The sequence below is a fragment of the Aricia agestis genome, chromosome 18 (genome assembly GCF_905147365.1).
Source record: "Aricia agestis chromosome 18, ilAriAges1.1, whole genome shotgun sequence".
Classification (NCBI taxonomy): domain Eukaryota; kingdom Metazoa; phylum Arthropoda; class Insecta; order Lepidoptera; family Lycaenidae; genus Aricia; species Aricia agestis.
Genome location: NC_056423.1, coordinates 6,357,154 through 6,384,185, shown reverse-complemented (window position 1 = coordinate 6,384,185; position 27,032 = coordinate 6,357,154). Strand labels below are relative to the sequence as shown.

The window sequence follows — 27,032 nt, the reverse complement described above, 5'->3', positions numbered from 1 at the left end:
GGGGAAATATTAGAAAGGGTTTATCTCACGAACTACTGGAGCAATTTTTATGGCAATATTTGGCACAGATATAGAGTGGACCACGTGATGGGAGTAAGGGCATAAGCAATTTTTTATGGGAAAATGTACGGTTTCAGTAAAATTCCTAATTTACGCAGGCGAAGCCGCGCAGGACATCTAGTAATAATAATATAGTTCTTGCAATCTACGAGCGCGCGTAGCCTTTATTTGTAGTTGTAATTGAACTTATACATTTTCGTTAGTGTGCGTACCTGACGTGAGTCAGTACTCAGTAGCGAGCGAGCCGTCGTTCGAGGCACTTGTGCTTATTGTTTTCACGTTGCTATTGTTTACGAAGTACGGTCAGCATGTCAAATCTCAAAAGTGAAAGAAAACGCAAAGTAATTCATGGCGAGGTAAGTTTTTATGTATTTATTAAAATCAACTCAATATATTTTTCATGTCATGAGCTCGGTCACCCGGGTACTAATAAGATATTATGTCTAACAGTCTCAATATTGTTTCCAGGGACGCGCCATTATTGCGCGCGTGTATCATTTTCTTCAAGAAGAGTATAATTTTATGAAAGCGAACAATATGGATAATTGTGATTTGAGTCCTTTGGCTAATATACGAAAACGTACCGCTGAGGCTACAGGGATCAGTGAACGCACTGTAACAACAATTTTAAAAGAAGAGAAAGAACTGCCATCTTCTTCTGCAAGTTTTACTTCTCCTATGAAAAAACGACGTAAAAGAAATAACAAATTTGATTTAGACAACATTAATCTTGAAATTATACGTACCACTGTGCAAAATTTCCATATTGTGGAAAAGCAAATGCCAACATTGGTAAAATTGCGATCAAGTTTGAGAGAAAATATTGGGTTCGATGGATGCTTAAACACATTACGTTTGGTACTACAGAAATTAGGCTACAAATGGGTAAAAATTGGGAATAACAGAGAACAATTACAAGAAAGACATGAAATTCAACTTTGGCGTTACAATTTTCTTAAAAAGATTTCTCAATACCGTTCCGAAGGTCGTCCTATTGTGTATACAGACGAAACATATGTTTTGACTTCCCACGTGCAGCAAAATACCTGGTCGTATCGAAAGAAAGGTCCTAAGGGCAATACACAATTTTCAAAGAAAGTAGACCCAGGAAGCCGATTTATTATAGTGCACGCAGGTAGCAGCGATGGTTTCGTGCCTAATGCTTCGCTGGTCTATAAAGCAACATCTACAGCAGGAGATCACTCTATTGATATGAATTATGATAACTATGTAAAATGGCTTAGTGAAAAGTTATTGCCCAACTTACCCGAGAAGTCAGTTATTGTCATGGACAACGCTTCTTATCATAATATTCGAAGCAGCAAAATACCGACCTCTAAATCCACTAAAGGTGAAATGCAACACTGGCTGACAGAGAACGGCATCTCGTATGATAATAGTTTAAAAAGAATTGAACTAAACGATTTGATCAAAAAGAATAAGGAGCGTTTTATAACATTTAAAATAGACGAATTAATGAGACGAAAAGGTTTTGAAATCTTAAGACTCCCTCCGTATCACCCAGAGCTCAATCCGATTGAAAATATATGGGGTATTCTAAAAAATCGAATTGTCTTAAGAAATAGAGGCCAAAACATGACCGTTGTTCAAAGTTTGATCAATGAGTGCATAAGTGATATAGACCAAACCACCTGGCGAAATACATGCAAGCACGTCGAAAAAATTGAAAAAGAATACATGAAATATTTCGACTGTGATTTCCAATTTATTATTAATGTCGATGAAAATGAATATGACAGTAATGATGATAGTTATGATGACAGTGACAGTGTAGAAATATTTGATGTAGACAGTGATTCCAATTAATTATAATTTACTAGATGTCCCGCGCGGCTTCGCCCGCGTAAATTAGAAATTTTACAGAATCCGTAGGTACATTTTCCCATAAAAAATATTTCCCCCGTTTTTCCCACATTTTCCTGAGTTTCTTCTGTCGTATTAGTCTTAGAGTAATAATATAATATAACCTTCTCGATAAATGATGAGTCTTACTCGATAAATGATCTATCTAACACTGAGATAAGTTTTTAAATCGGACCTGTAGTTTCTGAGATTGACGCGTTCAAGCAAACATACTCTTCAGGTTTATAATATTAGGTAGATATAGATTTTTTTTAATTATCGCTTGACAAACTCGAGTCTCGATCTAAAAGACTATGATATGGTAGTGATGATGATGATGATGATGATGAAGAATGTAATTTGCATAGTAGCATATGCTTTCTGTTCTTAAAACAACGCCGAAACTCCCAAACTTGTATCTATAAAGAATCAGGAATTCTCTCAGCACCTTCCGAACCACAGTATACCAGGTATATCTCGGTGCAAAATCTTACTTGTTGGTAGCATATGCTTAGAATACTTCTCACGAAACCGAAGTCACCATATGTTTCCCTATAAGTTTTGAGGAGTTCCCTCGATTACTTATGGATCCTTCATCAGATCATCACTTTTCTGAATATAATACCAAATTGGGATGATACCCTATATACCAAAAGAAAAATTTTGAAAATCGGTTAACCAACGGCGGAGTAATCGTTGAATATAAGAAAACGAACATAACACCTCCCCCATTTTGAAAGTCGGTTAAAATTGTAGCCTATGTGTTATTTATTTAATATTTTAATCAGCACATGAATTGAATAACAAAATTTTTTTCAAATTAATCGTAGCACCATCTGTCAGGACAAACTAAAATTGAAATAGAATAATATTGAATGCGATGATAACGCCGTCCGCCGGATCTAATGTAAAACATTCCAAAATCAACAACTCCTTATAAATAAGAAATTAATTGAAAAAACATTTTCCAGTAGACCAAACTGTAAATCTAAACCATTCTCGAATCTCCACGAACACACACAAAAAATTTCATCAAAATTGGCCAAGATAAGATAAATCCGTTCAGCCGTTCTCGAGTTTTAGCGAGACTAACGAACAGCAATTGATTTTTATATATATAGATTTATCTTTCGATTTCTATATAGTCTTATTAAAAAAATAATCGGACAGAGTAACAACTTAAGTTAGCTAAAATAAAAAAATAATCGGACAGAGTAACAACTGAAGTTAGCTAAAATTGTGTTTATTTATGTACTATGTATTTTGAGACTATGCAATTTTGTCGCGTTCGCGATTCACTTTCACTTTTGTTGAGTTTCAGAACGCGATATTAGGTCCTCCAACGCGCACGCGAATTTGAACTTTATGCAGCGGTAATAAATTACAAATTGACTCTCCATTTTATTTAGAAAACGTTTGTATGGGAAATAGAAAAATGCTGTTTTGAGGATTTTCCCGGCAATTATTCGAATTTTTCTCACCTTTTAAACCTTCCCTAGACCTCCACGAATAATTCAAGACCAAGATAAGATAAATCCGTTCAGCCGTTCTCGAGTTTTAGCGAGACTAACGAACAGCAATTGATTTTTATATATATAGATTAGCTTTTTATTTTGTGCCGCGTAGCGTTTTTATTTTGTGTACGTTTATTAGCGTTGTAGCGTTTTTATTTTGTGCACGTTTATTTTGTGATAATTTTAAATTTTTACCCCTATAATTTTTAATTATTTATTACTAGCTGTGCCCCGCGGTGCTACCCGCGATTTATTAGGTAAACTAAATTGTGTTTTAATAGGTCAATAGTTATTGGTAATTAGAGACAAAATTAATTGAGTTTGATCATTAGAAACATCAATTTTTGATAACTGTTAGATGGAAGTTGATGATCGTTTGTGAAACAATTTCCAACTTTTCGCAGTGTAAAGGACTGTGAGACGGAGGATAGGACGGACGGAGTGCACATCTATACTAATATTATAAAGCTGAAGAGTTTGTTTGTTTGAACGCGCTAATCTCATTAACTACTGATCCAATTTTAAAAAAAATCTTAACCATTTATCCAGGAAGGCTATATTAGAGTGTATCAGGAGTTTACAATCTGTTTGAGAAATTTTGTCAAAATCGGTCCAGCCGTTTAAGCGTGAAGAAGTAACAAACATACAAACTCACAAAGTCACATACTTTCGGCTTTATAATATAAGTAGGATTAGATACTAGATCAAATAAACAGAAATACTTTAATATTTTTTATTCATTTTGAACACATAATCCTGCTTATAAATACGTATTTAAAATATAAAAATGAGCGAAATTCATAACTAAATTAATGAATTTGTTTTTGCTAACCGTACGCACGGTCACTCTCACGTCTACTGACGCATATATACAGATCACTCACCCAACTAAGGGCGCTGCACCGTGCACGCTGATTGCAAGATCTAAAATTCCATCCGCAACACCGGGTGGTAAGCAAGTTTGTGATGTGGGAGAGCCATGCTTCGGCACGAATGGGCCGGCTCCACCGGAGAAATACCACGGGCTCACATAAAACCGGCGTGAAACAGCGTTTGCGCTGTGTTTCGCCGAGTGAGTGAGTTTACCGGAGGCCCAATCCCCTACCCTTTTCCCTTCCCTACCCTCTCCCATTTCCTTCCCTACCCTCCCCTATTATCTCTTAAAAGGTCGGCAATGCACCTGCAGCTCTTCTGATGCTGCTAGTGTCCATGGGCGATGGAAGTTGCTTTCCATTTGACCCAATTGCTCGTTTGCCCCCTTATTTCATAAAAAAAAGTGAGTTGCTTACCTTCGTACATCTGCGCATACTGCGGGAAGCCGGCCGCTCGTAGCCATTTGCAAGCTTCCGCGGCTTCGATTTCTGAAACAAAATATATCATAAGTTTTCTGAAAACAGTCTCTCAGAATCCAATTCTGAAATCCGATTAGAATTCAATTCCGAATATCTAATTTAAAATTCTAAATAAACACCCAAACGTCATAAATTTGCTATATAATTTGCTATTTGCTATTAAATTTCTTTCAGCGCTGCTACTTTCATACTGAACTCTATTTACTATAAGGAACTCTTGCACACCCTAAAGTATTATTACTTTTTTCTTTTGGGGTTCTGTACCCAAAGGGTAAAAACGGGGCCCTATTACTGAGACTTCGATGTCTGTCCGTCTGTCTCTACTCTCCAGGCTGTTACTCAAGAACGGTAATAGCTAGAGAGTTGAAATTTTCACAGATTATGTAATTCTGTTGCCGTTATAGCAACAAATACTAAAAACAAAATAAATTAAATATTTAATGGGGCTCCCATACAACAAACGTGATTTTTCAAACATTTTTTTGCTCGGTATCAATGAATCATAACAGGTAGGCACTTGAAATGTACACAAAATACTCAGCTGTATTTATATTTTAATAATTAATAATAAAATTTAGATAAAATAAATAATTAAGGGGGACTCCCACACAAAAAAAAAAACAATTTTTTTTTTACTATTTTTGCTCTATAATGGTACGGAACCCTTCGTGAACGAGTCCAACTCGCACTTGGCCGATTTTTTGAAAGAAAGAAAACACCGTAGGGCGAATATAATATTATATTCGCCCTACGGTGTTTTACAATATTAATCTTCGATCAGTTTGCTTTATTGGATAACAAGTCTAATGACACCTAACAGACGTATAATTTAGCACGTATTTTAGAAAATAGCAGCCACCTCGTAAACTAGTAACCAGTATATCCGTCAGGTGGTCATATTAACCTCTATACGTGTGCAGTGACCTTAATGTATAAACAAACAGACGGAAACAGATACTGATTTATATGTAAGGACTTTTAATTAATGTAGATACATGGGAATATAGGAATATTAGAAGGTAAAGAATTTTTATAAGTTTCAACTTTTTTTTTAAATATCGACACTATAGCACATATTATATTAGTAGTACCAAACTATAGTAATTGGTCATTGCAAGTTACCGCCACCGCCTTCAAAATGATGCCTTTCCACTATAGATAAAAATATATGTACTTCAGCGAAACATAGAATCTTTTTTGGAATCGTTAAAAAATGTCTAACATTATATTATTTAATGCAGCTACGCTACGAATAATAAAATTTATTATTCGTAATAAAATAAAATTTATTATTCGTAGTGTAGTGTAAGAAAATTATATTATTTAGCGCATCTAGAAAATTGGGTGTTAGTGACGTTACACATTTACAAGCGAAAATTTAAACCACCTCCTCGCTTTAGAAATCTTATTAAAATTCAAAAAGGGCTACATAAAAACAAAGTGCCTTTCTCCTTATAAATATTAATATTGAGGGCTTGCAGGGCTTAGGGCTAAGGTTACTGTGTACTAATCAGTTGCATTGTGTGTACGACGTCTACTAATGTCTTTATGAAGGACCCAGGATGCGCGAAAAGGGACTTTCAAGGGTCTTGGATGCGGTTGTTTGAAAAAAAAAAAACGAATCAGCATAGCTGCAGCAGGTATAAAGTAGGATGTAAATGAAATATACATTATACATAAGGGGAATTCCTGTAATATTACGTCTAACGTCCCACAAAAATGTTGATTTTTTTACCCTTACTCTTAAAATATTTTGTCACATTTGGTTTGATCTCATCCTACTTTAAGCTTTTTAAAATTTATGTAATAAGTTATTTGTAGATAGATTAAAGATAATGTACTTCTTACGCGGTTTCGAAGAGACGATTTTCCATCATACCCTAAGAAAATCTCTCAAACTAATGACAAGATTAATAATTTCATACTGACACAACATTAACACACTATTAAGTTTGATAAAGTGTTTTATAATCATGTTTACAAACTGGGTTTATTTTGAGTTACTTCACAACTTTCTACAGCCAAAATATGAGGTTTTTTTGTTATTAATTAATTTGACGCTTAAGTTTATTAATTAATATTTAATTAATGATAAACTTTATGATTTTTGCTAAAAGACGGCAAGTTTCTTACGCCGCCAGTTGTGGTCGCTGGGTTTTTTAATTACCAGCAAGGCAAGTGGGGCAGTCTAAAAAGTTAGTTGCTTACCAATACGTATTACATTTTTAATTTTCATATTTTACTTCTCAAAGTAGATAATATTACATAGAAAACAGACAAAGTTACTGTGAAGGTTAGTTTTGTAGTAGCGTAGTAATTTTCATACGTTTCTGAGATCATAAGTTGAAAATAAACATCCATCTTTAGTGAGCATTGTTCTCGTGCGAACACGATAAACTTTTGTAGTTTTAAAACGAAGTGAGTCACTGGTTAAATCATATTAGGATAATAAACAAATCATCTAGATTTGTAATATGAGTCATTTTTTCAAGAAACTGTCTACAAATTAAAGTGTTTGAAAATGCTTATTTTTAGGGTCAGTTAACAATTATAATAATCAGCATTCTAACTTGAATAAGGCAGTCTCGTGACTTTGCAATGAAATGCACCCTTAGAGCTTTACTTAGAACTTTTGGGACGCGTGTTTATAATGAAGTGATTTAAAAAAAACCCTAAAAAATATTTTTTTAAATTTCACCCCTAAAGGACAAAAAATTTAAAGTAAGTATATCAAAGTTTCAGAACGTCACTTGGAATGATATTTTACTGTGAATCAGCGGCCTTAGTTTTTAATAGTAATTTATGTGCGCTATATTTTTGTATACTAAAAGATACACCCACGATACACCAATTAAAAAATGTTAAATTACCATATCCAAGCACGCACGGCTTCGTAGGTCGCGGGTTCCAGGCTTAAGTGGTGTGCTGTTTTTGTATTATGGAGTTATATATCAGGATTATCTACTTGCTGGTGAAACAACTGTTAGAGTGACCATCAGGTAAACGTACCGTAGGACTCACTCTTTGGGGGAGGCAGTGGAAGGCGACAGGCTGATGATGATGAGCCTGTCGCCTTCCACTGCCTGCCCCTTCATTCAAAAAAAAAAATTTCTTTTTAATTTTTTTTTGAATGTTTATTTTATTTTATTTTCTTAAATTTGGAAAACTTACGGCTACATACAGTTATAATCAGAAGAACACGTACATTAAGGCCAATTAAAAGTTTTCACATATAGACAGAAATCTAACAAGAAACATGAAGTCGGCAGATTAACAAACATAACAAAATATCAACTAAATAAATAAATAAACCACGCATTAAAGATTTTTTTAGTAATACATTTTTTCAATGAAGAAACGCTGGTATTAAATAAGTCTACGGTTGGATGTTCGTGCAAGATTTCATTGAAGCTTCTACTGGCTCGTATCAGATAGCTGTTTTGCCTATAGCTTACTAAACCTATTTCACCTAGCAGCTCAGGACAGTTTACTTCGCTGTTCGCTATTTTAAAAAGGTAAGATAGGTCAGCTATGCGTCGTCGTTCATGCAATGGCAAGATATGGAACTTTTTGCAACGTGTTTCGTAACCAGAGACGTAGTGCCGAGTTTTGAATTGGAGGAGCTGTAGGAAGCGCTTTTGGATGGACTCGATTCGATTAATGTAGTAGCTGTAATTTGGATTCCACACTTGAGAAGCATATTCTAAATGGCTACGGACAAAGGAACAGTATAAAATCTTGAGGGTTTTAATATTATTAAAATCTTTTGAAAGTCTTAGAATGAAACCGAGTGCCTTGTTGGCTTTGTTGATGATGGTGTCTATTTATGCTTACAAATCAATTTTTTTTAAATAAGGGGGGCAAACGAGCGAATGGGTCACCTGATGGAAAGCTACTACCGTCGCCCATGGACACTCCACAACATCAGGTTGCTGGTGCTTTGGTGGCCTTTTAAGAAGGAACACGAAATCGAATTTTGAAGGTTTGCTGATCGCAATTTGAAGAGAATAATATATCTTTTATACTTAATATGCGACAATCTTGTATGTCTATAATATAAAAATGAGTCGCTGAATGTGTTGCTAAGCGCAAAACTCGAGAACGGTTGGACCGATTTCGACATTCTTTGAAGTACGAGGATGGATCTTACGGAGAGAAAAAATTCTAAAAAAAAAATACCTGAAAAAGTCTAAAAACAACACTTTTCTATACTCCCATACAAAAGATTTGTGATAATACTTAAAAGTCAAATATATTATAAAAATGGATTTTCAATTATGTTAGTAACGCTAAAACTCGAAAACGGCTCAACGGGTTGGGCAAATTTTAGTCTTAAAATATTCGTAGAAGTCTAGGGAAGGTTTTAAAGTGACACGAAGTTCACCGGGACAGCTAGTATAGGAATAATTTTTATACACTATCCAAACGGAAGGAATACAATATTATACCGATGAATATGGGTAAGCACCATGTAGTATACAGTGAACTTTGTTACTTAAAAACCGCTATTCCAAGCAAAAACTAGCGCCCCAGAAGTCAGAACTTTTATATGCAACAACAGTTTTTTTATAAAATTATAATATACCTAATATTTTAAGAAGTATGTACCTATTATTGATGAAAAATAAAAAGCACATGATGCTCAAATCACAGTTAAATTATTTATAGCTCATCTGTCTACTGATGTTTAATAACCTTGCCAATTCTAGGTACAACGTAGGTCGGTGATGTATGTTCGCGTATCCTACTCACTAAACGCCTAGATATTTGGCACGAACAACTGTAAGTCCAGTCGTGACCTAGGTATTCCTCGATCTAGGTATTCTAACCCATAGACCCATGGCATAGGAACTAAATAGTAATAAAGGTTTTGTTACGTCTCCAACTTTCCACGTTCGCACGTTTTGTAATTAAAAAAAAATGTATAAAATGACAATAATAATTTCACTTGTACTTCTAGGTAGATACTATGATTCTACTTTCTTAAAATTACAAAAAACATTAAAGTTTCGATCCAGTCTGGATGCTATCATACAGCAAAATAGTATTCTCCCATACGTCCAAACAAATAATATGTTTTTGAAGTTATGGACCAATCAGAACTTTTTTGACATATCGAGACTGCATCGAAACCACATTATTATTAAACTGTATTATTGTGAGACCGTCTAGAATTAGACTCTAGATCAGTGATTCCCAAAGTGGTCCAAGTGGACCCCCAGGGGTCCACGGGAGTCCGACAGGGGTCTACGCTGGCGTGGAAGAAAAATGAGGGTCCACGAGACGATAACGGGGGTCTATGAAAATTAGGTGACCCGAATTGACTTCTCTCTGAATTATTACTTGTATATTAGCAGATTAAATATTACAGAGCGAGGAGATATACGTTGAAAATTGTGGTAATTTTTGTGTTAAATAGCTACAAAAATATAAGAAAATAAAAAGTGGTAAAAAGTAAACACAATAGTAATTATTGTGTTTACTTTTTACCACTCCGAATTGGAAGGTTATTGGTTCCTTGTACTGTGACTTGTCAGTCAAACTGAATGGGGGTTCACCTGATCCAGCACACCTGGTCTAGATGAATCGATCTACATGCATCCAGCGCCATAAAAACTTATTTTGTAAACAGGTAAACAAAAAAAAAAAAGGATGAAGCGTTCACATCAATCATTTTAGACTTTTGAATGTGACAGACACCACTACCCTCGTAACTCGACGTATGCAGTTACAAAAAAAAATGTATTAAAATCTATTTTGATTTTTTTGGGCTGGTCACAATTATTATAATATTATGAATAACACATTAATATAATAGTGAAATGATGGTAAAATTGCGATTTATATAAATACTGCACACAAATAAAACATAGCCGGAAAAAACTTGCATTTCAAAAACGACACAGCGCAAAAGGCAACGATGTGAAAGTTTTGACACTTAACATTCATTTAAATTCAAAATATAATTAAAAAAAATGATTTAAAAAAGTACCTGTTATTTGATCAGCACTTAAATTTGGAACACTCATAGTCGCTCTAACGATCACTAAACACTAAAAATCGATTCGGCACGCGCCCGCGCATCGTAAACACTGATTCATACTTTCCGAACGATCATTAAAATCCCGGTAAATTATCACGTTTTTAAACGAAGTTACACAATTAACCGGTTCACCTGTTCTCGATTCTTGTCACTGTTACCAAACGACTATAACTTGGAGAAGTTAACGCGCATCACTCGTCAAACACAGTCACTTTTGAAAATCGATTTTGTGAAAACTGTGCAACTTTTTTGAAAATGGAACGCTGCACGATTCACGAATAGTAGTTCTTTTTTAAAGTATATTTAAAAAAAGAAACTAGAAGTCAATGCGTATCACTCGTCAATAAAAAAAAACACTGTCACTTTAGAACATCGAATTCGTGGTTTGTAAATAGAACACTGTGCGCGAAAAAAGGATAATAATAAAAAAACACGCGCGCGCACTCTCAGTGCTGCGTTAGAATGAGATTATCAGTGTTTATCATAACTAGTCGTTTGTCCTTTAATCGGAAATACGTCACCGATAGCATACCACCGAGTTAGGAAAAACTGGTCATTTGATACGGCAATTTTGCCGTTGTAAATTACAGCAATAAACATACTAACAAGCACTTATGTAAAATTATTAACCACTTTGTACATGGTTACGTAATGTGCATTAAATTCAGTTTTTCTTTAGGTATTGATCTTATATTTCGTAACTTAAAATTTGGATGTAAAATTACAGGAGACCGCGTACCTAATTTATTTGTGCTTGCGATGCCTTATTAGTTATTGGGCGATTCCGCTAGAGACGACCCTCAACACGAATTTTTAAAGTATAGCATTTGTTACATTTTTTTATTGAATTATAAATAAAAAGATGTATATTTACTAGCAAAAGAACTTTTATGAGTAAAAATTGTAATTTAAATGATTTAGAGCATTTTGAAGTGATATCATCTAACGGCGCGAGAAAAACTGCTTATGCCACACATGATCATTTTTACTCTAAATCACTATCTCGAAGTTAAATTTTAATACATAATATTGACTGTATAATATAAGTTTCTATTTCGTTGCAAAAAAAAACAACAATTTTGAAATAGTTTTCAAACATTATTAAAGGAAAATTGCCATGGTTGCACCCGCGATAAAAAAGGCACAAAAGTTTAGTTTTCTCGCTAAAATATGTTGTTAATAATTTAAAACTTTGTGAAAGTAAGGAGAAATGTGAGGGAAATTAGAATTAATCATTGTAACAAAATATTTTATTATTTTTAATACAAAAACAGAACCTTTAAAGTGGTTGCGCCCGCGATCGAAGCAGTACAATTGGAAATGCAACAAATTATTTTTTGACTATTCTAGTGATTTTCGTCTTATTTCATATCATTTAGGTAAACAATAACGTTAGATTATATTTGTTATTATTACTTTACATGTAATTACAAGATTTATAAAAAATTGAATGGAGTCACATCGTGTTTTATATTTTTCGAAATATTTAATGTAATATTTAACAGATGTTTCAAAATGATGATTTATATTCTTTTATTTTTAAATATTTTAGAAGAAATGCTACAAATGACAGGAAAAATCATTAATATTTAATATTTTTCTTTGAAAAAAATATTTTTACTTATAATTCGCCCATATTCTTTTAAATTATAAACATTAATTTTGAATTAAAGGTGTGCTGTAGTTCGGTTTTATAACAATACATCGAAAAAGGTTTGCTTAAGTTACATTATTTAATTGTTTTTAGTGATTTAGATGATTTCTTTTCTCAGATCGATAAATGACTGATAATTAAAAAATAATAAAATTTTAAATAGTATTATTACAATTTACTAATAATATTATGTATTGCATATCAAAAATGTAGAAATTAGTCGCAGACTTATGAATAAATTCAATTTCTTTAGACTCGTTGCGCCCGCGATATTCTGATGTTGCACCCGCGATCGTGAAAATTGTTAATAATTCCTAGTACTAATTACTTAAATGAATTGTATCTATTCAAATCATTTCTTTGTCTTATACACTTTTGAAATATGGGTTAATAAATTACTAAAAGTTCCACAATTAGCAGTATTCTCAAATGAACCCGTCCAAGTTCTTAATAGAGGACCAATTTAGTTGCACCCGCTATAGCACTTCAAACATGTTTTGTGGCTTTTCTTAGATTTAATTTTAGTTTTCATTTACAATTTATGATTGAACTAGTTAAAATGTATACCTTCAAAAGATAATTTATTAATAAATGTGTTTTATTTTGTCAGTAGGACGCTTTAAGTGCGTCAAAATGTTGCACCCGCGATAATGGAATCGCCCTATTACTTATTAGTTATGGAAATTCAACACATTTAAAACAACGTATATGCCGAATCCTGTAATATATTGATAATTTTTTTTTATTTTTACTAATTTCTTCGTAAGAACTGTTACGTAGTTTTTTCGTGAAAGCCGTCACGTCGACGAAAAATATGTGACATCAACAGTAAATATTATTACTTATGTAGTAAAGAAATTACGTATCTCCTAAAATGTACGTTTAATAATGCGTCGCAAGTGTTGTTAGAAAAAATGATTAATCGGCCAGTAAAATAAAAAAAAATGACATGGCCTTCCTTCGTCATTTGGCCGGGTTATTTATTTGACATAACCTGATAACCCGACTAAATAACGTAAGCCTACAATTTCTTGTTAGTACATATCTAAATAGTAGATGTAGACGTCAATACTTAATAGAAACGTAGACATTCCAACACTAAGGTATTCTCTAAGACCTAATTAGGAATACTACCATGAATCAACTTTTCCAATTAAACGGTTTATCCTGTGTGACTCATATGAGTAATTAAAGCGTATGGAAATGTGCTGGAAAATGAGGAAAATCGTTTGAAAACACTTCATACTGAAGTGGTAAATTAAATTGAAATAGACGTTACAGTTTATTTGGAAAAATAGATAGAAAGATATTAGATAGAGAGAGAGAGAGACGGATAGAGAAAAAAAAGAGAGAAATATACTTTCGTGTAGCTTTTTTTTTATAAATCATACATGACGTTATGAAATATACTCTCTATAAACCACGAAGGTTTGTCCGAAATGTATTACAATAATAATAAAAATTATAAAACCTATCAGAGTTTATAATTATTAGCACAAAAAGTTGGAGCTAGTCTATTCAAAATGAAGTTTCTAAATACCTCAGCTGAAAGTGAGACCTAAAACTGCCATATTCTAGATTCTAGAACTTTATAATTGTAGGTAATATACATAGCCTGAGGTCTGGACCGCCCGCGATTCTCTAATTACTGATTCAGCTCACTGCGTGCCCACGGTGTTGGTGTAATTTCGTCATTTCACATGATAACTAGTTTTGTAAATTTAATTATATAATTGTACAGTTTACTAGATGACTCCCTACTCCGTTGCACCGAATTTCTCAATTATATTCTAACTCCGTTGCATGGAAATTCGTTTATCGCTCGATAATCGCAAATGTTTCCGAAAACAACACTTTCCATCTTTCAAAGTATATCCGTGCCAGACATTTAAAAAGGTTCAGTCGTTTATGCGTGAAGAGGTAATAGACAGACACACTCTCTGAAAAGTTTCGCATATGAATGCGAAAAAAAAACGAAGACCTTTATTATTGTAGCCGTCGCGAAGGTACTATAAAATATTAGTACCAAATGATTTCGCCTGTAAAGAATAAGATGTATTTTTGTATGGAGATTGTACCCACCGCCGCGCCGCGCCATTAATAAAAAAAAAAGTTCAAGTAAGTATTTATTAAATTAATGCACCGATAAGTCTACAGTCAGTCTAGTTGAAACTGCTAAACTATGATAATAAACTGCAGTAAAAAGTCAAGTTAATTGAAAGGTCGAGATTTAAACGCTTGGTTAGTAGTTACTAGTTAGCTTTGAAATAGTTAAGCACATTAGGTATTCATGTATACCCTACCAGTTGAAGACAACTAGGTAAGTAACATTTCACAACCTAAGAGCAATTACTCATTTTTAACACGCTTTTTTAATTTTGGGTTTTGTATCACATAGCAGTTTGTATATGTAACGGATTATTTTAGCACGATTTATACCTATCTCCAGTAGTCTAATAAATTCAAGACTTTGCATACTTTTAGGAGCCAATGACAATGTAATAATTTGTTAAATTAAAAAAGAAAGCGTGTTTTTTTATTTTTTAAACTGTTCTATTATTTACCTTATATTTTAAACAAACTTAGCCACTCCATCATCTAACTAATACACTATAGCATTACATAGAATCCACATTTTTTTAAGTTCAAATCATTTTCCCGATCTTTAAATCCTCCATCATATAAGCAAAAACATTTATGCAAAAATTTGATATTTTTGCATAAATGCGCAGAGGCTTCATCCAGTCGTGTCTTACCTTAAATATATTATGTATTTCTTGAAATCATTAATGTGAACATTTTGAAATCACTCTGAGGAGCCATTAAAAACTTATATGGCCATAGATTTGTAAACAAGAGTGATTACCGTACGTTCCTAACGTAGTTCAGTTAATGTAATTCAATAAAGTCCACGTACAGTCGAGGAAAACAATGATTAGCAGTTTGACATAATCAATAGAGTTATCTAGATTATTTTTATGACCGGCACGTTCGGGTGGCCCCCTTTTAGCAGTAAGATAGAAAACTAAATGATGAAAGTAAAATATTCTTATAAGTCATGTTCTCCTAACCCCCGACGAAAAAGAGAGCTGTCTGTCTGTCTTCATTCTTCATATTAGTCTTCGTAGTAAGTTATTTTGATTTGTTGTTCCTAATTTTCCTACTTTAATATAATAAATGTTTGTGGGCCTTCAAAATACCACATCCTTTTTTCACGCATCCATGACATTCCGTTAATTTTTAAACCCATTCTGGGTTTGAAAATTAACGGAAATATTTGGGGCCGTTATCAGTTGTTTGGGGCCGGTAAATTAGTTGTACACCAATTACATCATTATTTATTATCGTTAGCCTTATCAGCGCTTATCTTATCATTAATAATTTAATTACATCCTGGTATCATGTCTTTGGACAAAACAAGAAAAAATGCTGTGCAGCGGATAGAATTTTAGAAGATAAAAGTGTTATCCTCACATTGTAAGTTGCTGAGAGCTAGATTTTTCAAAAGAATAGTAATTATATCCTACAAATCTTACACGGAATTTTGGAGTAACACTAACATTTTTTTTTTAACTATAGAGTCCCCCTGCTATAACTTCATAAGTAATTCAATGGGTATTCCGCAAAAAAGTTGCCTAATTAAGTTAGTCATTTCTGTTGAGGGTCAAAAATAAAGTTTTTAACCACAGTTCATCATCACCAGCTTACTTACTGCTGAAAAACTTCGGTCAATACGTAGTTTTCTTTGTAGGTTCAAAAATATCTAGGTCTAGAAATTTCTAGATTCCCAAATACAATTTTCGTTACAATCGCGATTCATAACACATAACAGACAAAACGTTATCAAACTGATAAGTGATAACACACCCACTTTCCAATCAGCGTTTTCGATACGAAGAAAGTCAATCATACTTCTCATATTATGTGATAAAGGTACGTACGTCATTTATGTTATAATATATTATCATCTCATTCTGAAAAATGTAACGAGAAAATATTATGAGTCATAAATCATAATTGAAATGTGGTGGTAGGCCTCATGTAGACACGACGTTCTAAAAGTGTTAACTTTGTTAACCTATTTGCTACGAATAATAAATAGTTTTTACTATTCGTAGCCTATTTGGAAATAAATATTTTTGATTTTGATTTTTGATTTTGAAATGAAATAGATCCTATTTCATTTAAATATTAGTGCAATTTTTTCACGCTAGAGGCAGCACCATAGCTCTACCATGAGTTTTATAGTATTTATCGATAATCGATACAGACTACGTAAATATTTAGTATGGCGATTTTAGTTCCGCAAGTGACCGCTAGAGGCGCTGTAAAATTTGCCATACTAAAAATTTACGTAGTCGGTATCGAGTATCGATAAAAACCATAACTTTAAACTCATGGTAGAGATACAGCATAGACAGACAGTAATGTTCGAAGTTTATGTGTGCTATTAGGGCCTTCTGCTCAGGACCTTTGCTTTCTCTGTTCTCTATTAAAATCAGTTTTAATTGTTTAGGTTATAGTGTCAAAACACACTAGGCCGAAAATACGCGCCCGAAGTAGGCATGATTACGCCTGCAATGTATTTTAAATTGCTGATGACACACCATGCCGAAACTACGTCGCGTTATATTGTATGCGTAGCACTTGGCTGGCGTAATCATGCCGAACTTCGGCCGCGTATATTCGGCCTAGTGCGTTTAGACCATAAAGTTAATGTACCTAGCGGAATAGAGAAACAAAGGCCTGAGCAAGAGAGATGTCACTGTCAGTAACACTGTGTGGTAAAAAGAGACGTGTGATACATGACAGCAGCACTCTTATTTTGACGTCCAGTCGGCACGTGCCGCACGTTGACAATTTAATTTCATAGAAATCATGTTCAATCATGCTTGTGTAAGTGTATAAGTACAGATATTTTTACACACAGATGAAACCAGTTTCAGTTACGTTTGACAGCTCGAGATTGTTGCTCTTTTCCGCTAGGTATATTAAAGGGCATTGGGTAACTTTGTATGGACCTGTGGCGTCATTTTTTTTCCAGCGGCCAGGGATAAAACCGTTACTATTTTGTAGCACTACATTAGAGAAACATATATTAGTAATAAAAATTATCCTAAGTAATATCGGAGCTGAGCTACGATTATTTTAGTATATTTATTTTTGCACCTAATGTTCACAAAATCAATAGTAATTAACGTTACTTTATGGAGTTATCCTTAACAAACAGGTGTAGATAGGGTAATTAATATGTTGGATATATATTTCTCACTAGCTATTGCCCACGACTTCGTCCGCGTCAAATATGAATAATTTTTCATACATATTTTCACAATGGGTTTAACTCTTGTCCGACTAAAATATATCCAGAATTGAGACTTATGAGGGCCGATAGCAATATTAGGCAATTGTAATTTTTGTTCTTGTGTTGTGTGTTGTGGGTAAAATTACTCTAGGGTGTTGTTCCCATAATAAAATGTCGATTATTTCCACTATTTAGCGAATTTTGGCCATAGTTTGGTAGTATAATATAATATATTCTGTGCCATAGTGCACTATAAGTCATAACTAAAATTAAAAATAAATGATGTAATGAATAATTATTATGCTTGTATCTATAATCTATATCTACAGGTTATAACAAAAGTAAGTGATTTTTTTTTATATATAAAATAAGGGGGCAAACGAGCAAACGGGTTACCTGATGGAAAGCCACTACCGTCGCCCATGGACACTCGCAACATTAGAAGAGCTGCAGGTGCGTTGCCGGCCTTTTAAGAGGGAATACGCTCTCTTCTTGAAGGTTTGCAGGTTGTATAGGTCCGGAAATACTGCTGGTGACAGTTCGTTCCAGAGTTTTACAGTGCGCGACTGAAAGTTACGCGAGAAACGCACTCAAAACTCAAACGAAAGACTGCCACTCATCAAGGTGATGGGGATGGAATATTTTTCGCGTGGGACGATGAGTAAAAGTTGCAGGTGGTATGATTTCGAACAATTCCTCAGAGCACTCCCCGTGATACAACCGATAGAGGATGCAGAGTGAAGCTACATCTCGGCGTAATTCCAAGGGGTCCAAGCTGTTTGAAACACTATGGCAACAATTCGAGCGGTCCTTCGTTGGATACGATCTAGAGGGAGCAGTTGGTATTTTGGCGCTCCTGCCCAGAGATGAAAACCATATGTGGCCGAACCTGCTTCTTTTTTTTTAAACGGGCTTTGGCCCACCTCACATTCCCACCACTGTATCTCCTGTGTCACCGGGATTGACAGCGGTATCCAACCACGAAAACCCTTTCATATGATCTCAGGGTGCCCGAGGGACATGCTAAAACTGTCTTGAGACCCGCAACGAAATTAATTAGAAGAAAATAGGAGGAGTAGGAAGATGAAGCTGCGCCTTGTAGAGTTGTAAACGTTGTTCCGGACTGAAGTACTGTCTCGCTCTGTTGAGAACACCAAGCTTCTTCGAGGCTAACTTGGCCTTATCCTCCAGATGATATTGGAACTGGACTTCGCTCGATATGCTAACCCCAAGTCTTTCAATGCTAGGGGAGATGGTTAAAGATGTGCCCTCAAAACGAGGATGTACGACCATTGGTGACTTTTTAGCGGTGAACGCGCAGACTTGTATCTTGGCGGGGTTGAATTGGACTAAGTTACGTCTACCCTATTCAGAGACTTTCTCCAATGAATTCTCAATTTTAGATACATGTTCGTTTCGACTCTCAATGACATTTAGCCGAGAAATATTGGGGGAGCCGGTATATACAGCATCACCTGTACTATCATCCGCATAGCAATGAATGCCGTTGGTCTGTAACATGTCATTGATATGCAGTATGAATAAAGTAGGCGATAGCACACAGCCCTGAGGGACACCAGCATCAACAGACTGAGTTTCCGAGCATTCGCCGTCAACTACGACCTTTATGCTTCTGTCTGCTAAGATACTTTTTTGTGATTTGCATGGGCAAGCGCCCTGGCGTAAAGAGTATCCCCATACAAAAACGAAAAAAAAAGTTCTCTTTCAGCGCTACTACTTTTACAGTAAACTTAATACACGGGACTCATACACAGTACATACACTTAAGTAATATCACTTAGTTTTGTTATACCTTGTATACTAATATTATGAAGCTGAAATGTTTGTGTGTTTGAAAGTGCTAATCTCAGGTACTGCTAGTTCCATTTGAAAAATTCTTTTTTTTTTTGGATAGCCCATTTATCGAGGAAGGCTTTAAGCTAATAAATAATGCAGTTTTTTTGTATTTTACTGTTAGTAAAATACAAAAGTATTCATGTTATGTTATACTTTTAGTTGAAAATACGAACTTAAAATGCCTAATATCTCGGCTCCGATATAGTTTAGCTATATGTCCCCCATAATAAAGTTTATTCCCCTTGATATGTTCTTTCATAATATGCCGGTTTGGTGAGATTTGAAAATGACGCCAATATTACCCAAACCCCTTTAAGGTTTAGACACACATCATGTACCTAGAAGGAAAACGTTCGATTTTCGACTAGGTATATTGTCATGTCGCAAGTGATATAAATATTTTTCTCAAATCTTTTTTTACCAGATTCCATACTAATATTAAAAATGCGAAAGTATGTCTGTCTGTATGATATTTATGTGCATTTGAGCGCAGATTCCTAAATAGTTACTACGTAACTTTGAGTCCCGGGAGAGGACATACTTAGGATAGTTTTTATCCCGGAAAAACGTACCATTCTCGCTTTCGGTACAATGGATTTGCTGGAATGGCGTCATCTAGATATAAAAAATGAAGGTTTCTAACTGCTTTGCATAATATCCAATTTTGAAACTTGCACCGGCTAGAGTTTGAACAAAAAAGCAATAAACAGGGAGACCCGAATAACTTCTGAAGTTTGTAACTTTCCTACAGACTCGAAGTTCATATCGGCAGTACCAAAAAGGGATCGTCCAAAAAGTTTTGAACAAGTGTTGCGTCAGTTTATTTGTTATCTGTATCCTCTAGCCCCTAAGTGTCTAAACACACTAGGCCAAAGTTACACGGCGTAATTTCCGCACGATTATAGACCTTGATCCCAGAAGGATAAGACATAACTTACTCTCTGAAGTCTGATGGATGAAACCAATGATATTCTATGTTACTAACGTAACTAGATTGGAAGTTTACGGTAGCAACGCGTTGCCACTTCGAAGATGCCTGCAGGCATATCTCACATTCATAATGACATAACGAATATATGACTTGACATTGTCTTTTGAACAAAAAAGTGGTTACGCATTTCTGAGAATCTTTTGTAAGACATTGCTACTCTAGTATTTTAGAAACTCATTGGATGAAACCATAGGTTATTAGTAGTGCCTCGTGTACATAGAATACCTGCGAATTTGTGTAGCTCTAAGTGTGACACCTGGTCAGGTACCAGGAACCAAAGTTGACTAAAAATGAGTCTTACTTTACTTATTTTCAAATGGCTAATATTTATATATAATTTGTAGATTATTGTTCATATCTAGTACGCACTTATCTCTTTATAGTCGTAGTGTGGATGGATAGTACATATTTAGTAGTAAATTCGTGACTGTATAACATAAAAAACACTAAAATGTACACAGCCCTTTGAAGTAAAAGTAAACAAAAGAACTTAGTCAGAGCCGATAGAAATCGATGTTTATCGGTTCTCGGTAAAATTACTCAGAAACTACTGGCTTGAGAGTTACCCAGTAAAGCCACAGTAAAAATACATACAGTAGATTAACTCCTCCGTATGAAATCAGATTAACGTTGCAATAAGGGGATATATAATTAACGTACGTGCGATGCGATGTGCATTATAAAGTGAAGTGACATAGTAAGTACATAATATTATGTAGTAAGTAGAGTAGCCCTAGCAGTGTCCTTGAAATCAAAGTCCTACACCACAGAAATAACGTTTAGGCGAGACATGATACAGAAAGTTTTTGCTATTTCAAGGTAAGTATCTGAAAATTCGTTGTATGCGTTCGGTCGGATTGCGCTATTTAGTATGAAGACAGCGGCGGCGCGGCGGGGCTAAAATTGTCGCTTTGAAGAATCATATTATGAATCATGTTATGATTAATTCTTTTAAAATCGCAAAATGCAAGTCTGCTTGCAATTCATATTTAGTAATTCGTACTAATTTGACATATTTTGTCAATTTGACAGTTTTGATAATTCATTTGCTGAATTGATTGAGAGGATTGCTAAATGTGACCATTTCAGCCCCGCAGGTGTACTGCATAATATTATAATTATTTACAGTGTGGCAATTGTTGCTCCAGCTCTCTTTAGTTATCTGAAACCTAGTTTATGTGTGCGTGTGTGATCAAAGAAGTAGAAACATAGTGTGTATTATGTATATTTACATTGCGGTAAAGTAGTGGCTGCCCTTGAATAATTTACACAGGTCCGCAAGTTTCTCGCGTGTTTCATCATACTTGTTACGTGGTGAACAACGCGTCGCCATAGAAAAACCAATCTGACTGACAGACAGACAAACAGACAGATGAAACGTGGATGGAATGGAATGAACATGAATATGCTTTGTCCACACTGTGCCCTTTTCTGTTCGTCAAGGGCATGCGTAGTCAATAGCGAACGTGAGGCATGCCCGCGAGGCATGCCCTCTGACCGTATCCAAAACTTCAAAAATGACAATATTGACGTTGCGTTCTTTGACGCATTCAATTATTGAATGCGCCAATATGAAAGTTGATGACGAAAATTGAATATGAAAGTGCACAGTGTGGACATAGCTGATGAGACACACCAAACTTATAACTCCCCTCTTTTTCAAAAACAGCATTGTCAAAACAAACAAATTTTCGACCTTTTTTCAAGGTTTTCTAAATTTATTTATAATTTTAGTCAGTTAGTAAAATTGATATTATAATATTATTCAAATGTGAAAATATAATATAAATGAAATAGAAATTTGAATTAAAAATAAGCTCAAAAAATGTCTCGCCCAACGTGGGGCTCGAACCCACGACCCTGAGATTAAGAGTCTCATGCTCTACCGACTGAGCTAGCCGGGCTGTGACAGCGCAATGATTAATATCGACCTATTTTTAAAGGTCCGTACCCAAAGGGTAAAAACGGGACCCTATTACTGAGACTTCGATGTCTGTCCGTCTGTCCGTCTGTATGTCTCCAGGCTGTATCTCAAGAACCGCTATAGCTAGACTTCTGAAATTTTCACAAATATTTCTGTTGCCGCTATAACAACAAAATAGTATGAGTACTAAAATCGAAATAAAATATTTATTTGAGGGGAGCTCCCATACAACAAACGTGATTTTTTCGGCCTTTTTTGCTCTATATCAATAATGGAAACAAATTGGCACTTGAATTTTTCACAAAGTCTAATTTAATTGTAATATAATTATAATATATTTTAATATAATTATATTGTAATTTAATTATAATGTTAAATAAAAATAAAAATGTAAGGGTGTCCCATACATAAACACACATTTTTTGGTAATTTTTGCTCTATTATGGTACGGAACCCTTCGTGCGCGAGTCCAACTCGCACTTGGCCAAATTTTTAAGGTTTGAAGGTTATATTAAAAAGCATGCAAAAATTTCTATACCCTCATTACTATAAAGATACCTACTTGTATGTGAAAATGCGTCTGTCTGTCCGTCTGTTTTGTACTAACCGCTATTAGATGAAATTTCTCCAGGATTTATCAGTAATGTGGTCACTGCAATCCAGAAATCATATTTACGGGCTACGGCACCGACGGGCGACGATGCCTCCAGTCGTTCGGTATTAAATATTAATGGAGTATATCTCAGACTGCCCAGATGTTACCGGTACTACGCAAATAGAAACTAGGTTATGTGCTGCCAATTATTGCCATACACACAAACTGGTGGCTATGATTTGTGGAATATTTGGGACAAACTAGGGCTGGGGTGACCACAATTTGCGGAATATTTGGGACTAACTAGGGCTGGGGTGACCATAATTTGTGCACTATTTGAGACGTTGAAGATGGCTGGGTCTGTACTGTAATATAGCAAATACAATTTATGATATTGTGTGGAAAAGTTGTCTCTCAAGTATCAAGTCATGATATCATAGTTTCAAAAGCAACCACCGTACCAAAACGTACCTGTAATTGAAAATTTTCTTTGACTTTTAAAGTCACTTTACATTCGTTTTGATTGCCAGTAACAAAAACATATTCTTGCGTAATTTAGAAAGGCAATTTTCAACAATGGAAAGTGTTGCAAGTTGCAACATCAAAATCTAATTTGCACGCACATACACTTATGAACATTTATACCACATCAGCTTACTACGGTTTATAGTGCTATAGCGGGATGAAAAGTATCCTAGATGTCCTTTGCCGGGACTCAAAGTATCGTAATATCTAGTAAAAATATTAAAGCAAAATCGATTCAGCAGTTTCGACGCGAATAAGTAACAGACATACATATACGTGGGAGAGCCATGCTTCGGCACGAATGGGCCGGCTCGACCGGATAAATACCACGTTCTCACAGAAAACCAGCGTGAAACAGCGCTTGCGCTCTGTTTCGCCGAGTGAGTGAGTTTACCGGAGGCCCAATCCCCTACCCTATTCCCTTTCCTACCCTCCCCTATTCTCTTCCCTTCCCTACCCTCCCCTATTACTCTATTCCCTCTTAAAAGGCCGGCAACGCATATGCAGCTCTTCTGATGCTGCGAGTGTCCATGGGCGACGGAAGTTGCTTTCCATCAGGTGACCCGTTTGCTCGTTTGCCCCCCTTATTTCATAAAAAAAAAAGACAGACAGACACATTTTCTCATTCATAATATTAGTATGGATTTGAAGACAAAATATTTTAATTATAATACAACAAAACAAAAAATTTGAAAATCGGTTCACAAACGGCGGAGTAATCGTTGAACATACAAAAATAAAAAATACCTATATCCACAGCCGAACATATAATCTCCTCGTTTTTTGGAAGTCGGTTAAAAATGGAGAAACTACTCAAAGTCCTTCATGAAAAAAAGATACGAAACCGATAGTCTGTTAGTCCCATCGAGGAAATTGATTCCTAGGCAGTTGAGGGACCTACGTCTATGGTCGGCTTATTTTATGTCACAAAGCTGCGATCGGTCGGATATTTAGGTCCCCCATCTGCCTAGGAATCAACTTATCTGATAGTACATGAAGCATGAACATTGAACAAAGCTACTTAAAGCGTATTTGAGATCCTAGGTATCCTACTTCCGACTAACCTAAGCCCTAACCGTTAGGTCAACTATTCTAAAGTTCAAGCCCTTGTCAGTTGCCAGTTGCCACCCACAAGCTTTTGATATGGAATACAGACTTGTAGCTTGATACAGTTCTGAAAGGATGTTTTGGCGTGTGTTTAAATTGAAGTAAAGATGCCATAATATTGTATCATATTTTATACTTTATAGACCAAGACCGATAATTTTTAAAACAAAGTCCATTAATGATTGCGTGAGGCATTTTTGAGAATTGTTTGACCCCTTCTCCCCCCTTGGTGAGATTTCGTAAGATCCCCTCCTCCCTCCTCTTTGTTTTGCCTGTAAAGGTGTTGATTATTGAATGTAATCTTCAGATTTGGCCACATTCTAGAAATAATTTGTCATACTTTACATAGTTTTGATGAAAAATAATTACGTGACATTTGCTACAACTTCCCCCTAAGTGAGATTTAAAAAATTAACCCCCCCCCCCTTTTTATACTTTATAGACCAAGACCGATAATTTTTAAAACAAAGTCCATTAATGATTGCGTGAGGCATTTTTGAGAATTGTTTGACCCCTTCTCCCCCCTTGGTGAGATTTCGTAAGATCCCCTCCTCCCTCCCCCTCCTCTTTGTTTTGGCTGTAAAGGTGTTTCTAGAAATAATTTGTCATACTTTACATAGTTTTGATGAAAAATAATTACGTGACATTTGCTACAACTCCCCCCTAAGTGAGATTTAGAAAAATTAACCCCCGCCCCTAGAACACCGAACGTAATTAGTGGACGCCCCCTATCTGTAGTCGATTATATTTTTTGACATTTATTGTTCCTGCACGTTCCCCCGTGATTTCTTATTCAATTACCGAAGTAACAGGAAATACAGGAGCTCATTGTTTTCACACAATCATCAAAAAAGTGAAATTTAATCGTGACTGTCGGTAATAAACATTACGCGAAATTGCCGAAGAAAGTGCTGCGCGTGCGCATCGAATTCGGGGAGATTTGGATTTTGGACGTAATGGAATGAAAGGGATTCGAATAATAGGAGGTATAATATTATATCCGAATAATACGACAGCCTCTGTGGCTCAGTTGGTAGCATGTATGCTAAGGAGGGAAGTCGCGGGTTCGGAGGGAAGGAAAACTAGTCGAAGCGTCCTTCCAGACTGAGGTACTTTAAAACGAAATAATAATAATATTCATAAATTTTATTTTTATTAGTTGGTTTTTGGATTAATATTACGAGTATTTTTACAAGGTTTCTACTGAACTTACGACTTGCGAGCTTGTAGCCAAACTTCAGTTATGGTGTTGATAAATTATAGCAAAAAACATGAAGACTTTTCTTTTAGAAACATAGAAAGCAAAATTAGCCTTTTCAGCGCTGCTACTTTCACAATGAACTCTATACATAATACAATATACGCCTTAAATAATTTAACACTTAGGATCTACACAGACGGACCGCATTTCAACTGCAATCCAACTATTACATATTATTACTATATACAATTTGCAAAGCAAACAGTTCACACGACTGCACACCGACTGCAACTGAACTGCAATCCGACTGTGCGTTTGGTTTGAAGTTATATTGCAGTCGTGTCAACTGCATTCAAACTGCACTTGAACTGCAGTTTGCAGTTGGATTGCAGTTGAAATGCGGTTCGTCTGTGTAGACCCTTAGGTTGGATTCATATTATGCGTCCGTACGTACGCGCGGTTTGGCCGCTACATAATGTAACGAATACGTACTATGTAATAATAATAATAGCCCCCACACCGGTTTCGGTGACGGTGGCCGGTTTCATTGAAACCAGGCCAGCTACGCAGGAGTAATTTTATAGTGCCCAAGTGTGTGCGCAGTACACAAGAGCACTCTCTATTCCTTTACTTTCATAACCCAGTGGGACGGACGACCGTCACGACTAGCGAGAGATCAGGCGCAGGACCGACTTTTTACATGCCCATCCGATGCATGGATCATCTTACTTGTCAGACAATCAGGTGATCAGCCTGCATTGTCCTAACCAAACTTGGAAATAACATGTTTCCAACGCGGGAATCGAACCCACGACCTCCGAGTCAAGAGCCGCGCTCTATACCAATACTCGTAGACCATGGAGGCGTCCACGTACTATGTACTATGTATGTAAAGATTCACAATATACAGGTTGTTGGTTTACCACCATTATCCTTAAAACTAAATTAGGATTTTTTTGAGTTCCCAGCATTGTTCTCATAGAAAAAGTTGTTTATTTTGACGGGCTCATTTGATGGTTTTAAGGACAACGGTGTTAAACC

The 27,032-nt window shown here is 35.4% G+C and overlaps 2 protein-coding genes, 1 long non-coding RNA gene and 1 other non-coding gene across 5 annotated transcripts in view; 2 read left to right on the top strand and 2 right to left on the bottom strand.

Moving 5' to 3' along the window:
• The window catches only part of LOC121735834 (rho GTPase-activating protein 7), a 259,758-nt gene that overhangs the window by 56,608 nt on the left and 176,118 nt on the right, over nt 1-27,032 (bottom strand). The window contains exons 1-2 of one of the 2 annotated variants that reach the window (XM_042126791.1): nt 10,782-11,276; nt 4,727-4,798 (exon numbers count right to left, since the gene is read on the bottom strand). In XM_042126791.1, coding sequence (XP_041982725.1) covers nt 4,727-4,798; nt 10,782-10,818 — 109 coding nt within the window. In that variant the 5' untranslated portion in view covers nt 10,819-11,276. Of the gene's footprint in view, nt 1-4,726; nt 4,799-10,781; nt 11,277-27,032 lie in introns of those variants that run through there. The other variant, XM_042126790.1, reaches the window with a different exon arrangement.
• LOC121735835 lies at nt 299-1,895 on the top strand. The gene is made up of 2 exons (XM_042126792.1): nt 299-416; nt 529-1,895. The coding sequence occupies exons 1-2, from the start codon at nt 369-371 to the stop codon at nt 1,885-1,887; spliced, it is 1,407 nt and encodes a 468-aa protein (XP_041982726.1). The 5' UTR covers nt 299-368; the 3' UTR covers nt 1,888-1,895.
• On the top strand, nt 17,877-25,523 carry LOC121735836. The gene is made up of 3 exons (XR_006036924.1): nt 17,877-18,009; nt 20,660-20,665; nt 25,509-25,523. It is a non-coding gene; the product is annotated as an uncharacterized LOC121735836 (long non-coding RNA).
• Trnak-cuu lies at nt 22,471-22,543 on the bottom strand. Its single transcript has one exon. It is a non-coding gene; the product is annotated as a tRNA-Lys (tRNA).

Excerpts from the sequence above, each read along its gene's own strand:
- LOC121735835 (XM_042126792.1), top strand. The coding sequence starts at position 369 with ATGTCAAATCTCAAAAGTGAAAGAAAACGCAAAGTAATTCATGGCGAG. Across the intron at positions 417-528 it reads GCAAAGTAATTCATGGCGAG|GGACGCGCCATTATTGCGCG; the intron begins GTAAGTTTTTAT and ends TATTGTTTCCAG.